Source organism: Gymnodraco acuticeps, unplaced genomic scaffold (genome assembly GCF_902827175.1).
Source record: "Gymnodraco acuticeps unplaced genomic scaffold, fGymAcu1.1, whole genome shotgun sequence".
NCBI lineage: Eukaryota > Metazoa > Chordata > Actinopteri > Perciformes > Bathydraconidae > Gymnodraco > Gymnodraco acuticeps.
Genome location: NW_022992265.1, coordinates 2,325,454 through 2,340,688, shown reverse-complemented (window position 1 = coordinate 2,340,688; position 15,235 = coordinate 2,325,454). Strand labels below are relative to the sequence as shown.

The 15,235-nt window shown below is 39.2% G+C and overlaps 1 protein-coding gene across 4 annotated transcripts in view; it reads right to left on the bottom strand.

The window, feature by feature from the left end:
* Positions 1-4,048: 4,048 nt before the first annotated feature.
* frya (furry homolog a (Drosophila)) overlaps positions 4,049-15,235 on the bottom strand; it is a 46,690-nt gene continuing 35,503 nt past the window's right edge. For 2 of the 4 annotated variants that reach the window (XM_034207119.1, XM_034207122.1), the window contains exons 45-62: positions 15,032-15,129; positions 14,781-14,951; positions 14,546-14,686; positions 13,820-13,999; positions 12,875-13,039; positions 12,491-12,565; positions 12,210-12,380; positions 11,952-11,960; positions 10,535-10,735; positions 8,705-8,848; positions 7,746-7,897; positions 7,458-7,665; positions 7,018-7,167; positions 6,830-6,928; positions 6,654-6,737; positions 5,350-5,460; positions 5,041-5,246; positions 4,049-4,945 (exon numbers count right to left, since the gene is read on the bottom strand). In XM_034207119.1, the coding sequence (XP_034063010.1) occupies positions 4,687-4,945; positions 5,041-5,246; positions 5,350-5,460; positions 6,654-6,737; positions 6,830-6,928; positions 7,018-7,167; positions 7,458-7,665; positions 7,746-7,897; positions 8,705-8,848; positions 10,535-10,735; positions 11,952-11,960; positions 12,210-12,380; positions 12,491-12,565; positions 12,875-13,039; positions 13,820-13,999; positions 14,546-14,686; positions 14,781-14,951; positions 15,032-15,129 (2,624 nt within the window). In that variant the 3' untranslated portion in view covers positions 4,049-4,686. The remainder of the gene's footprint in view (positions 4,946-5,040; positions 5,247-5,349; positions 5,461-6,653; positions 6,738-6,829; positions 6,929-7,017; positions 7,168-7,457; positions 7,666-7,745; positions 7,898-8,704; positions 8,849-10,534; positions 10,736-11,951; positions 11,961-12,209; positions 12,381-12,490; positions 12,566-12,874; positions 13,040-13,819; positions 14,000-14,545; positions 14,687-14,780; positions 14,952-15,031; positions 15,130-15,235) is intronic. The other 2 variants (XM_034207120.1, XM_034207121.1) reach the window with 2 other exon arrangements.

The window sequence follows — 15,235 nt, the reverse complement described above, 5'->3', positions numbered from 1 at the left end:
AGAGAAAATAAATCCACATCCAAACATATTTATTTCCTTTTCCATGTTATACTTATGCTTACTTGTATTAGAACATTTGCATGTTGAACTACATGCTGGATATCTTCCCCAGCCTCAAGGAAATACAATAAAATAAATGGATTCATAATTTTTTTAAATTGATAAAAATGCATAAATTAATAATGTTGTGTGCACACATTTCAAAAATGTAAATATAAAATGAAAAAAAAGTTTTTTATAGTAAATTGTAAAAAAAGTTTTAGTCAATATACGTTTTTCTGCCTAAAATAGTTGAAATTCAACGTAAACTTTATCAAACACCACATCCATGGCAATTAACCAATTTTTGCCCCTCAATTGACTTTGGTTGAAGTTAACAATATTGATATTATATAGATATAGCATATTATTGATGCAGTCTTTCTGAACACTTTTAAAATAAAATACTGCAAATGAAGAATATTTGTAATGTCCTGCACAGATAGTGCCTTAACTCGAATTTTAAAACACGTGGCAACTTTATTAATACAGCAGATGAAAATATTTGTGGAAGGATACATTCTTCATGGGCTTCAATGGCTCTCTAGATAAAGCACGTTTTATGGTTGCTAGTATTATCCTCAGATAGTGGATTGTTTAAAAAACTAGTGACATTTTAATAAATATTGAAAAAAAGGGCTCCAAAAAAGGCATATAACCTGGCTGGCTGAACCAGTCTGTATTTCTTCAAGCACCACAAGATTCATAGTTTCTAAAGTACAATTATGGGCCATTGATTGTGTTATTTCTCCAAACACATACTGTAAAAATGCCTGTTTTGAAGCCTTAAAATGGTGCAGGAAAAGGACTTTACAGTTAAGAGAAGAGAAAAAAGGAAAGAAAATGGTTATAATGGGTGATGTAACATTGATGACAGACATAATTATGAGGTCCTTGGCAGTTGGCACTCAGACTTTAGAGGGATCATTTTGTGATCATGGGGCATTACCCTTGTATACAGCATCAGGACAATATCATATGGAGTCAGACACTGGAAGTGTGCTGGAGGCTGATGCGTTGACTGGGACTGATGACAGGATGAGGCTGATTCGTTGACTGTAGGGAACTGATGGAAGGATGAGGCTGATGAGACTGAAGAATCTGCGAGGAACGAACTAGTGGCAGATAAATAATTATATATTAAAAGACAGCAGTATCATAAGAGGCCAACCAGAGTGACAGTGTGTCACTTTTCTGAAGGATATTTGTGACCAGCTATCCAGGCCAGACTCTAAAGACTTTCCAAGGTGTACAAATGCTGCCGGAGTACTGACTGGAAGTATTGCTGATATCATGACTACCATATCCTCTTAAAATACTCTGTCCAACAATATCAGTCTCATGAAGAAAGGTGTTTTAATGCTTATTAAAAATAGCAGAAAAACATGCATTATTGTACTCAGGAGGGGACATTGACAGAGGATTACAAAAAAAGTACACAGTAAAAGTACTTAATTGTATTGTGGTAGTAGGTGTAAGACTACTGAGTCCAGCAGTATCAATATCATTAAGAACTAATGGTAAAATTGTCTTTTTATCACTCATCAAAGATAGCAGAAAACATGCATTATACTATGGAGGGGGACTCAGGATTACTAAAATAATACACAGTAAAAGTACTTCAATGTATTGTTAATAGCAGGCTAACTAATACACAGTCAAACAGTATGAATATCATTAAGAACTAATGATAACATTGTAGTGATCACTAATTTACTCTATGTACATAATTCACTCATGGAACTACGGGTTGGGGGTATTGTTTCCGCACGGACATATGTGTTGCTAACTATATATTGTGTGCCCGCCTCCTGGCTTGGCTTCTTCCTCTTGTCTTCCCGGCCTGCGACCCGACAACATGTCCGTTTCTGCTGCTCATTAAAGCCAGCTTCATCATACCTTCATTGCACCGCCTCCGACTCCCTATCGGCACTACAACATTTTTATTTGTATCATCATTCATCAAAGATAGCAGAACACATGCATTATGTATATGGGGGGGACTCTGACAGAGGATTACTCACAAAGTACACCGTAAAAGTTGTCAATTTTAGACATAGGCTTATTATATTTACAGCCCGTAATAACATTCATTTTCTGGGCTCAATATGTGTCTTGGCCGTTTTCGTTGTGATCGCTAAATTCCGCTTGTTTATAATATCACCGTTCCAAGCACACGAGTGCTTTGTTTTGAAATCACTTCAGTGAGTTTCGCCTCGCCCCTCGCTCCAATGACCATTAGAGCAGTGGTTCCCAAACGTTTTCAGTCCGGCCCCCCTTGGGTAATTGGAAATATTTTCGGGACCCCCCCAACCCGGTTCCCATCTATAGGATTAATTGTATATTGTTGTAAAAACATAACATTTTCTCTGCTAATAATAAGAAGATACAAAGATCCAACTATCATTTTATATTTTATTATGGATTACACATGAACAAAAGTGCTTGTAATAGATACTGTGAATTAATTTGGCCTAATTAAAACTGGTTGGCTTTCTTCCCTGAGTAGTAGATTTTTAAATTCAAATTTCTTTAAGGAAAATATATTAATTAACTACTATTTCTACGGCAGGTTGCAAACGATCACATCACTTTACCATTCCTATTCCACTATAGCTTATCAATTACTTGTGTGTGCTTGCTTTCTCTTGCAGATCTTCTCAAACCGGGGCTGTTGTTTTGAGACTGCCCTCAGTTCATTCTCAATGTTCAGCTTTGATCTGTATTTCGTTTTGATGGCAGCAACAGCAGAACAGCCTATGCCCACCACAGCTCTCTGACCAATGAGATATTTTCGAGCAGTGTTTGTTTACAATTGAATAATAATAATAATAATAATACATTTGATTTATATAGCACACTTTAAAAACAACGTCATCTCAAGGTGCTTCACAAAGCTAAAAGGAAAAAATAATAAAATAAAAAAATCTTCCCACAGTTTGAAAACCACTGCATTAGACCATTTAATAGTAAGGTAAAAAGCAAAAACGCCTCTCAGACCCTCTTCCGTTTACGTGTTTAATAAAGAAAAACAATTGGACGGTAGATACACGGATTTGACACAAACAAACAGATATGTAACATCCCAACAATCACAAAATGAAACCACTTTTAACAATTGTAAGTTTTATTTTTACTGTTTCATAAGTATACAGAACAACAAAGTACAGTACATTGCAAAGGCAGTAGTATTTACAAGGCGAGAGGGAGAGGCTACACAAACAGTTCTTACGAAAGCTTTACAACTCTGCGGCTATCCCTTTCACTTTACATGAAACTCGGTAAGTTCATAAAAATACAATCTTATGAGTCTCATCAAAGCCCCCATTGCACTATGTACAAATATTCAGTTAAAATAGTTTTGTATTTGTTCATAAACATACTTTTAAACTTTATAGAACATAGAATTTGTAAGCTTGGCAGGTTTAAAATGAAATATTTGTTTTCTATAAATCTAGTTCGATAAATGCATGTTTTCCTATAGCAAATAATATTAAATAACTAACTGATTTCTAAAAGCTGTACAGTTAAAATGTACAGTAAGATGTTTTAGGTAACAGATAACCAACACAGTAGCATGTAATTTAGGTTTGGGAGACGTCACAGTAGTTTTGCAGCATTTCAAAAGTAGTTACAATTTCTGTAAATCAATATCCATAATTTCATCTTTGATGATAGTCAGGTTTAAATGACAGACTTGGGCACCAGCACGCAACACAAGCGAACACGCACGCACGCGCGCACACACACGCGCACACACACACACACACACACACACACACACACACACACACACACACACACACACACACACACACACACACACACACACACACACACACACCACACACACACACACACACACACACACACACACACACACACACACACACACACACCACACACACACACACACCACACACACACACACACACCACACACACACACACACACACACACACACACACACACACACACACACACACACACACACACACACACACACACACACACACACACACACACACACACACACACACACACACACACACACACACACACACACACACACCACACACACACACACCACACACACACCACACACACACACACACACACACACACACAAAGACCCGCTACTTAAACCAAAAATTAAGCCTCCCTTTTGTCTGTACTAACAATGTCCATGTTTACCAATGCTATTATATATCATTACATTCTTTCAGGATACAGTATACGTTTTCCACTTCTGTGTACGATTGCACATTTTCCCATGACAATTAAAATAACATAAATGAAAGAGAATCACTTAGCTTTGGTATGTTATTTCTTAAATGTGAAAATGTATGACTTCAGTAGCAAGTGGTCGCTTTGTGACAATTTCTACTATTAGTGCAATAAAAGCCAAAGTCTCTCTTCTTTAAAAAAACAAAAAACAGTATTGCTGCAAATCTGAAGATATGACTTTATGACATTCTGATGTGCTCTGAGCAGGAAGAGGAACAGGAATTTGGTTATTCCCAGGAGAGAGCAGAGTGCTTGTTAACCACTGAGATGATAGCAGCAGCCCCATACAGGACAAGAGGCTAGGCAGGGGACAGGGGGTATTGTGCAGGAAATGGGTGTCAAAATGCTGCCAGACCACCATCAAAGAGTGGAGCCTGAAACCCTGGAGTCTGGGAGGAAAGCCGTGATGGCTCGGTAGCCTTGGGCTCGTCGGATCATGTCCCGAATCTCTCCGTTAAGTTCCATTAACTTGGCAGAGATTTCTGTCAGGTCTTGTTTTGAGCCCACCAGAGCAAAAGTACCTGTCTGACCCAAGGTTTGATGTCTGAAGTAGATGTTCAGTAAGGTCTGAACCTCTTCCTCACAGGGGCTGCCAAAGATGTCGTTAGGCCACATTGTTCTGCAATGAAAAAAGAACATGTTATTTGTCTGACTTGGGACATCATTTATCCTCGTACACTCTTCATCTACAATCAAACAAAGCTTTTTTTTCACCTGCACTCTCGAATGTAGCGGATGGCCGTTGGAAACTCATTAGTATTCAGACACTCGAGGATGGCCTGGACAGCGGCCTCAGATGAGCTGAATGTGGGCTCAGAGCAGGCGCTCTCACAGGCAGACATCTCATCATTCGTCACCGAGGCTGCTGCTACTCTCAGATGGCTCTTCAAGTCATTAAGCTCTCTGGATATATTTGTCAGCTAAAGGTCAAGAGGGATTCATATGATTAAACAGGGATATGGATTAGACGGTGGCTGTAATGATTCCAAGAAGAGAAGTCAAGCAAATGCCTGATGAACCTACCTCGGGAATAGAGCCTATTGCATGGACCTGTTCAATCAGCTTACAGTAGGACTGAAAAAGCAGCAACAGCTGAAAGTGGAGTTTGTAGAGTCTTTGACAGAGCTCCAGTTGCTGAAAGGAAAAGAAACATGGTTGTTGTCAAAAGGCCTTTCATTTGGCTAGTTTTTCTTCTTCTTAGGTATTAGCTCATACCTTATCAGTTCTACATTTGGTGGATTATAAACACACTACTGTAGAACTACTGCTAAATAGACAGAAGAAGTGGTGAAAAAGGATTACAGTAAACCCAAGTTTTGCTTTTAAAACCACAAATATTTGAAACTACATAGAGGAACAAGTCTTCCAACTTACAGCCAGAGATTCCATTTGCTACAAAGCAAGCATGTTACAGGACAGAAAAGAAGTAGGGAAAACAGACAATCAAAAGAAGGGCATGCAATCCTCATTGTGTCCATATTAAAGTGGGTGAAAAGCATAGGTTTTATTGGCATGCAGAGAGGAAAAAAAGTGAGGGTATGTGCAAATTAGAACCGACAGGAAGGCTGGTAGTTGCTTTGAATGAAAGGTTCCCCGTGGAGTTTTTGACCTCAAGCAGGGCTATGGATCTGTTTTTCTTTTAGTGGGTCACTGTTTTGTTTATTCTGTGCACACACTTAATGACAATTAATTGCATTGTGTTAAGCATCACTAAATGAAACCATAACTCGTTTGTTTACAAGAAAACTCCACAGGGCAGCTTTAATCAAAATGACAAGTGAAAAAAGTCGAGCAAAGTTACAGTTTTGTCTGTTAATTAGCACTGACTTTCGTGAGAATCTCTGAGCTGTTAAATACTACGTTTTAGCAGCAAAAGTTTCCATTTTGCATTTTCCTTCCCTAGGTTGTCAAGTGAGCGTAATTGTTTACATACAGATCAAATGCAACTTTGGAAAAAGAATTACCACAATGCAGATTTCAATGAGATAATCAATGTGACATGCAGCAACTTAGGATTGTCTTTACATAGTATGAGGAAATTAGAGGTACACTCACAGAGCTACAGTTTCACACAGAGATTGTAACGCAGAGAGTACAGTATGAGAGGTCAGTGGAAGTTCATCTTTTCATATTTTCAATCATTTTAACTTAATTCCATTCTAACAGAATAACGTTTTTTTTACTAAATCATGCAGCCTTTTATCTTTTTGCACACTTACTGAATTCATTAGCTTAAAATATACAACAGTATTTTACATTATCATTCATTTGATAAACGCCAGCATATTGGTATCAAAACTTATATTTCTAAAAAGGTAAGCTTTTACCTTGTCCTCATGCTCCGCTGGTTGACATGTTATCACGGTTCCCCCGACACTCCTGGTAAAGGTGGCCTTACAGTTACTCAACCACTGTAGGAGACAACAGAATGATAACGTAAACAAATCAATGACCACATACAGGTGACATTCAGACGAGGAGGCTCAATATAAAATGTCCTTACGGTGAGAGCTGCCTCCTTTCTGTTGTTGTAAGTGTCGAGATACTCTTGAAGTTCCAACACGCTGAATTTCATTTTTTCCAGGAATCCATAAGACATAATCTGTGAAAACAGAGTTTTGTTTAATCACCGCTAACGTGACGTACAGTTTCAGAAAAATATTTACAACTGGAACATCTCAGGTTACTCACTGTGTCTGCATCAATAAATAGAGTTGGGCACTCTGAACATGATGTCAGCATCTGAGAAGAGGTCAAAAGCTTTGACCCTAATCCTTTCAGGCCATCACCAAGGTAACTCACAGCATCACAGGTCAACGAACACAATTTGGTCTGGATGTTCTGCAATGCAACAAAATCAGGCTAGCGTTGAACATTTTCAGTCACATTATTTAAGGCATTTACATTCTGTCATTATTTCTACCCTGACATTCTCCCTTGTCAGCTTTGATAAGTCAAGTGAACAACATCTGCTTAATGAATCTCTTTACGTTGTCGAGTTGAAAGCATCCACGCATTGCCCTTTCTCTAAAGGTTAATCATCCAGATAATTAATCCTGTTACCCTTTTAGTTTAATTATTCAGTTTGACAAGACACAATGTTAATGGCATTGAGGGCGATGCTGTAATACCTGAAACAGTGATGAAAAGACATGAAAAGTGTAGACTGCACAGGATCCATCCGAGTCGGTTATAAGCTGGTTGACGTGAGTCCGCCAAGCCTCCTCTGCATCATCGCACACTGTTGGCTGGAATGCAGCGAGGATGGCGGAGAAGAAGGGGGATGGTGGGGGGGAAGATCGGGACTCCAGCATGTCGTCTCTCTCCTCCTCTGAGACACTAGGAGGACACAAAGCCATGATATTGATGCTGTGTCTAACAAACGTTATCTATTTATGACAAAAGTTGTAAGTAAGTACCTGGGTAAGCAGCTGTCAAAGTCAGGTTCTCCTTTGTAATCAATGTTAACCATGTTTATTGTCAAACTGTCACCACAATGAAATTCAAAGGGTGGTTCACTGATGGAGAGAGAGAGGTCGTCCTCGTGGACATTGGTGTATTCATCTTCTTGCTAAAAAAAAAAAACACACAGAGGACACTCGTTTCTCAGCAATTTGGCAAAAATGAACTCGTCATGAACAAATACTGAGACAGCATGCAACAAAGGTTATTATTAACTGGATATGTTCCCTCGTTTAGGCTTAATCATTAAACAGACAATTTTGTTGGTAAAATGTATTGACTGACCTTGACGTGGGACCCTATGGACACTCCTTGTGATGTTTTTCTTTTATTTGGTAAATTTAGTGTGCGTTAATTGTGCCAATTCAATAGATTATAAAATAATTTACTTCAGCCAGCATTGCGGCCCTGCACACTCATGTTTTGGGACAGGCAATGTGTAAACCTTTCTTGACCTCCCACATGCCAAGAGTTTTATTAGTTGTTGCCCCCACAGAAGCAGTAGGTATACACATTGCCTTAAACAGACAGACATAGAAAGAAAGACCCTTGTTTTTCTATTGCTGGCTACAACCCCCTAATACTGCCACAATAAAAAAAACACCCATTATATCCCAAAGCATTATAGGTTGCCTGTTTGCAGAGTTTTAGTTCATTCCCTACTAGCATGCAATGACTTAAAAAACAAGAGAAGACCGCCACATGCACTATTCTTAAAGGAGGAAATATAGAAAAGTCACAGCGACATAAAAAAATACTTAACGTAGACTGAACCCAAAGCACATACAACATCCAAGACATTTCACAAGACAAGATGCACCAGAATAGCCCCCTATTTGGCAAAGTTAGTAAAGAACTCTAGTATGGAATTGTGAGTGGTTCCCAGTATCTCAGACACTCTGAAGCCCTTATTCACCCGCTGCTTCGAGTCCTCTGGCAGTTGGGCCTCGAAACTAGGATTTTTGGTGTTCAGGGGAGTAGAATCAGCTGAGGTTGTGTCAAAAAAGGCAGAGGGAGAGTCCCTGTTACTGCTCTCTGAGGTGGGAGACAGGTTGACCATCTGCAAGAGACAAAGTCATTGTTGGAAGCTGCTCTTAATAACACGTCATTTTTTTGCATGTTCAATAAACCATCTGATTTGTGTTGGACAAACAATAGCATGGGGACAATATTGTCATTTTTAGAAATGTTAAAATGAAGTTTGATGAAAAATTAAGTAAAAGTTACATGATCATTAAAATGTAGAACGCCCTATCACCTTAGGAACATGATGTGCTCAGCAAACTTAATAATAAGATATATTGAGTGCAAAGCTGAAAATAACAAGAGTAAAGCTTGTGCATTTAATTCCAGATAGACTTTCATATGTTTCGAGAGGATTGTGGTTAAAATCACAATACTGATTATGATCTATTAAGTTTTTTTGGGCTGGATTTAACCAGTTAAGCCCCAAGCCTGTTTTTCAGGTCTCAGGCTCGAAAATGACATTCCCAGAACAAATGACTATATATTCACTTCTAAAAGCGGTAAATTAATAATCTTTTTTCTCAAAGCAATGATAAACCTGTGAGTTGGATGTAGAAAAGTCAGAATCAATATAGCAATTTTTTATTTTAAAGTAAATTCAGATTGAACATAGTAAAAAAATGTAAATGACAGTGTCCGTCCTAAAAAGAAAATTACTTATAGTGAAAACTACCCTTGAATGATGGGATAGTAGACTAAAAGCTTTATAACATATAACATATAATAAGTACCCTGTATCAAGATTGATGCAAAACAAGTGACATTTGACATTTTTAGAGAGATTTAGCAAAAACAAAACACTTCTGGGTTCATTTGGGTGGATTTGCCATATCTCTGGCCCCCCTCGGTCAATTTTGATGATTGACACCTCTTTTGAACCGTTAGAGCCAATATAATCGAAGGGGAAGTTCCTAAATCCACCTACACGTTACCATTGAGGAATGAGAGTGATGCGCACGCAGTTTGCCCAAACCGAAAGCTACGTTACACTCTGAAAACTGAAAACTAGGTTATAGCCATATATATGATGATGGATTATCAGTAATGATTTCAAAGGGACACAGAGACATTGGATTAACCTTCAGCAGCGTTTTTATCGTTTTAATGCCATTGAACACAACTTTTGGTCAGAAAAAAAGCAAAGGTAAGACATATTCGTCGTTTTGGCTCTGTAAAGCTACGTGGTGTGTTGTCTGGGTTTGCCTTCGCTGCCCTGAGTTTTGGTCGCACAGTGATGATACTCATACCTCTAGAATCTGTGGAATCTCAGCTCAGGATATCTTGTTTGTGCAGATCCGATAAGTAATAAAGTATTTCTACCGTGACTTCTGTGCGTTAGCATTTTTTCACTCAGGGCTAATTCAGAGGCTTGATATTACCCTTGTGTTTTGTTTAGCTAAAAATGGTTAATAATGTGTGATAGCTGAGTTTCTTCCCGTTAGGTGGGTATGACACATTCATAGTTTGTTAAATGTTAAGAAGCCCTCAGACGCTGTTTCTTGCAAGATGTTGCGTTTTTCCACGGTACCGGGGGCATGGGGCTTAACTGTTGTTGTTGTTACAATTTAAAAAAATTCAATCGAATGGGAGAATCCCAAAATTAAATGTAATGTGTTTTAACTAAGTCTAAAACCTGCGCCCTGTGCTAAGGATCATTTTCAATATTTGTTCCCCTTCCCAATGACATTCATTATTGGCCTACAAACAAAGATGAACTTACAAGTTGAGAGTGGGAGAGTATCTGGCTGGTGATCAGGGAGTCTTCCTCCGACGACTCGTCTGAGTCTTCATGGGGGATCTTGCTGAGGCTGGGCATGCTGATGGACAGCTGACTCTCCTCCAGCGGCTGCAGGTCACTCCGGTCCAGACTGTCCATGGAGCGTCTGCGCACGCCCCAGTTGAAGTTGTCCACAGTCTCTCCCTGCAATAGAGAATGGCTTTGAGTTACCAAGCAACAACAAGACAAGAACACTCTCTTCTCTAACACAAACACATGCACACCCACACAAACTGGATACACTGTAATACACACACATTTACACAACCATGCAGTGCATGTTAAGGGAGGGGGCTGTTTCTTGTCTCTTCAACTAGACATGGCTCTGGATGTCAGCCAACTTCCACATTCCACCAGAGCTCCACATCAACTCATCAAACAAGAGAGACTTCCTGTGGTGACTAGCTTAATGGATACAACTCGCAGAAAGCAACAGCTTTGACTTTGATATTTATTTTTTGTATGTGGTCTAAAACCTTCCTTACACCTCGTCAGGCTTTTTAACTAATACAACTGTCTGCGTTCCACTATGTTGACCACAGCAGTTGTTTTAGTTTTCAGTCTATGTGATTTTTTAGCAGGCACAGGGAGAACAGCTGACACTGTGTTCCAGGGTACAAAGCAGATATATGTATATATATATATCTGTTGTAATTATATTATTTCTACAACGTCATGCATGCTACTGTGTTTTTTAAGCTTTTAAAATGAAACAAAAGGACATTCATAATTGAATGCAACATAAGTGATGTTAAATTCAACCAGTTAAAGCGACAATCTTCACAGCATAAATGTATAAAATAGTTAAAATAAACAGTAGAACTAAGGTGCATAGCTCACTGTTTGGCTTGCAAAAATAACGATTTAAGTGTGATGTGTATTAGATAACTGACATCGAACACAGTTTATTTGACTTCTCTAAATTGAGGTAACATACAATCCACAATTACATGTACAGTGCACACTAATAGATTTAGTCAGATATGCAAAGTTATTAAAGGGGAAACAATGTAGTATTTGCCAACTGTGTGACTCATATATCAAAACTAATACTTGTTTTCTCTTATGAACCAGAACAAAATATTAAACATTTAAATCACCTGAAGGTACGATTATCAGCTAAAGAAATAGGTAATCCTGGTGAAAGATATCTCTTGTTGACATGCTTTTATGGTACTACTGGTCCTTGAGAGTTAAGAGGATATGTTTTACACCAAATTGCACAAAATAGCAGAACCTGTTTGTAAATTACATGGCATGCACACACACGTTTTCTACTCCTTGCCATCAGTATAACTAAATGATACTGCACAAGCATCAATCATCACAGCAAGAAAAATGGTAACATGACTAAACTTACCTGTAACTCCTACATTAGCATAGACAGAAAACAAAACAAAAAGAAGAGACCCCATTACAAAGAGCAGGCAAACCTCACCCAGTACACTTAGAAATGCTCTTGTTCTTGGAAAAAACGTTAAGATCTTTTTGCTAATGTCACTAATCTTTTGTCTTACTGGTTACAAGTTTGACAATGTTGTTGTCTATTAAAAGCAAAAGGAGGTAGGAAGGAGGATACATAATTATCTTTAGCACTGTTTGAGGTCCTGAAACTCACTTCTCCGTCTTCAAGCTCCACATCCAAGAAGTCAAAGTCTCTAAAAACTCTGAACTGCTGCTCTGAGGTGGTGTCGTCCATGCTGTCCGGCTCCCTTGTCCCGTCATCGGAGGACACCAGGCTGGGCTGGTGCTCCATGAGGTCCAGCTCCCCACAACTGGAGAAGATCACCTTCACAGCAAAACAAATAGACAATATTTTAACAAGACTTTGGACTCTTCTGAATGGATGACAATTAAGTGTTACAATTCATAGCAGTGCTAAAATAAAGTGTATCTTACTGAAGGGTTTTTTGTGAGCCCCACTTCTTGTCCACACAAAGACAACACATTCACCAGCTTTTCCCGTGTTCGTTTCTGCAGAGGGCAAGAGAAATGAAAACATATTGAACAAAACATACAGATGACCTTTTAATGCCAGAAATACATTAGGTAATATTGTGTGAAAGAAAAAGAAGAGGAAAAGAAAACACAAAAGAGAAAAAGAAGAAATATAAAAAGGGGAAAATACATGAAAAGAGAAAAAATTAATAATAAACAAATCAATAAAAAAGTGTTACATTTGTACCAATTGCAGCCATTATCCAATTAAACATTTGTAATTGCCCTTACCCTTAACCCATATTAGTGACAGCGGAAGTACAAAGACTGTGAAGATGTGCTCACCTGTGAAGACTGAGGCCTCTTCCAGCTGACCGGCACCAGGACGTTGTTGGAGGTGGATCCAGACGAGGTAGAGGAGGTGCTACGGGTCACTGCTGTGGTCCTGCTCTTCACATCTTGGCCTGGAGAACGCTGCAGGTCATCAAAGCGCCGACCAATCACAGGCGTCTAACAGCGTGGACACAAACAGACACGTGCAGGCAGAAACTTTGATGAGTCAGGGGAAGTTTTTAGAAGAGAAAGTCCGTCTCTGCTTAGTCAATCCATGCCTCAGGCTCCATAGCAACTCCTTTCTCTTCTTGACTTAGACCGTTTCAAGATGACTGCCGAGTGATCAATGTTTCAACATAACCCGAATGTATCTTTTATCAATGTTCACAGGTTTTATTCCACTCGGCTTGCATTCATGGAGTATTTGAGAGAAAAACGTACTGACTTTTCCTCTGCCTTATCCCTCAGTCTAAAAATATCTGGAATTCTCAGAAATACCAGTGGTTTGTACAGTGTGTCTCCAGTTCAAAAACACACGTTGGCTATTCGCTAAAACTCACTGAATCACATACAGAGGACGGCAGCAAAGGGCTGACATCATTTCCTGCCATTCATGAACGACACAAATAGCTCCCTGTTCAGTTCCCACACATACGCCACGCTGTCTGTATCTTTGACATCACTTTCCAGCTCCGCACTGCTTGGCAGATAGTGTTTACCTTTCAAGCTTTCAAGCTAATCTCAATGGGTTTGTTCAATAAGAAATATCAGCATTAAGGAAGGGGAAGAAGTGTTTTCTTTCCAAAAAGCTTAACGAGATTCCACAGAATGGCAACAGGCACCACACCCTGGAAATACAGGAACAAATACAGGGAGAAATACATGCATTAAGCTCCCCTCAGGCTACTTTCAAACCACAAACACATTAAAAAGAAAGTCAGGGAAAGGGTCCCTTACCTCAGAGATGTCAAAGTGGAAATCCAGTGTTTTCCCAGGCAAGGCCTTTGAGGAGCGGTCCCACACGCGGCTCATGTCCTCGTAGGAGAGGTCACTCTGCGGGAATGAAGGCTGCACCAAACTGGCTGACCGTGAAACCACCAGCTTCAAGATATTTAGCGCTTCCCCCCAATGGACAGTCTATAGACAACACAGACATAAACACACCAAATCAGACAAAAACCCACACAACCTTATGTTTAGAAAGAAACAATCACAAATATCTTTCTGTGTGTTTTAATGTGCTTCTATTTTTGGAGCAAGTGTCCTGGCAGTGTGCAGAAGGTAACTGAAGGAAAATATGTTCAGTATGAGAATAGGCAGAGGCCTAGCCTGCAGCAAAAGGGCAGACTGTTTATAGTTTGGGTGTGTTTAAAAATGTACTGTGCTGACACAAGACCGCTTTTTTTCCCTTTTTCCCATGAACACTTACAAAAGGAACAGGAAACTCGAGACTCTTACTCAGAGCCCAACGCCTAAAGCTTTCCAATGATCACATCTGATGTAGTTGATACATGAATGTTTTCATTTTCTGAGCACATATTACTCAGAAAGGGAATGTTACTACATCTAAATATAAACAGCTATTAACCAAAAAGCAATATAAGTTTCACAGTCACCACATATTAAAAGTAATCATCTGGAGCAGGACATTTATTTAGGTATTGTAGTTTTATTTTGACTTACCTGGACAAATTTCTCAATTGTCTTGAGCACCTCCATGTTGAAGGGTTTGGCTTGTATTCCACTCAGATCCATGTGACTTAGGAGGCTGTAGATGATTTGTAAAAGTGTCTGCTGCATACTGGGGAGACCCTTCTCCAACAGCTGTTACAACCAAATGAAATGCCATTGATTTATAAAGTGCTTTTGAGAAGTTGTGATATTAATAATAACTGTACAACAGTAAGGCTGCACAAACCTCTGCCATGTAGGTGACCAGGTTGAGAGTGATGTCAGAGAAAGCTTCATGAAGATATCGACACACCACATTCACCCAAGAGAAGCAGTCTCGTGTGTAGGAGTGTGTTTTATACAGAGTCATGACATGAGCCAGGTTGGAGAGCTTAGCGTTTTTCTCCTCAAGGCATACCTGCACACACAAAGTGCATCAGCTTAAAACATATTCAGCTTTGAGCGAAAATGAGGAGGGAAACATGAATAGAGCCAAACCTGGGCGATCTTCTGAGCAACATCCTGACAGAACTGCGTGGGACCATCGAAGTTCTGCACGAGGTGTGGGAGCAGGCAGAGCACATTCAAAGGAAAACCTAAAGAATGAAACAAACACATTTATTCAAGATATCATTTAAGATACTTCCTAAACCTTACCAAACCTAATTGTATTTACTTTTATTTATTTGTTCGCCTGTTTCA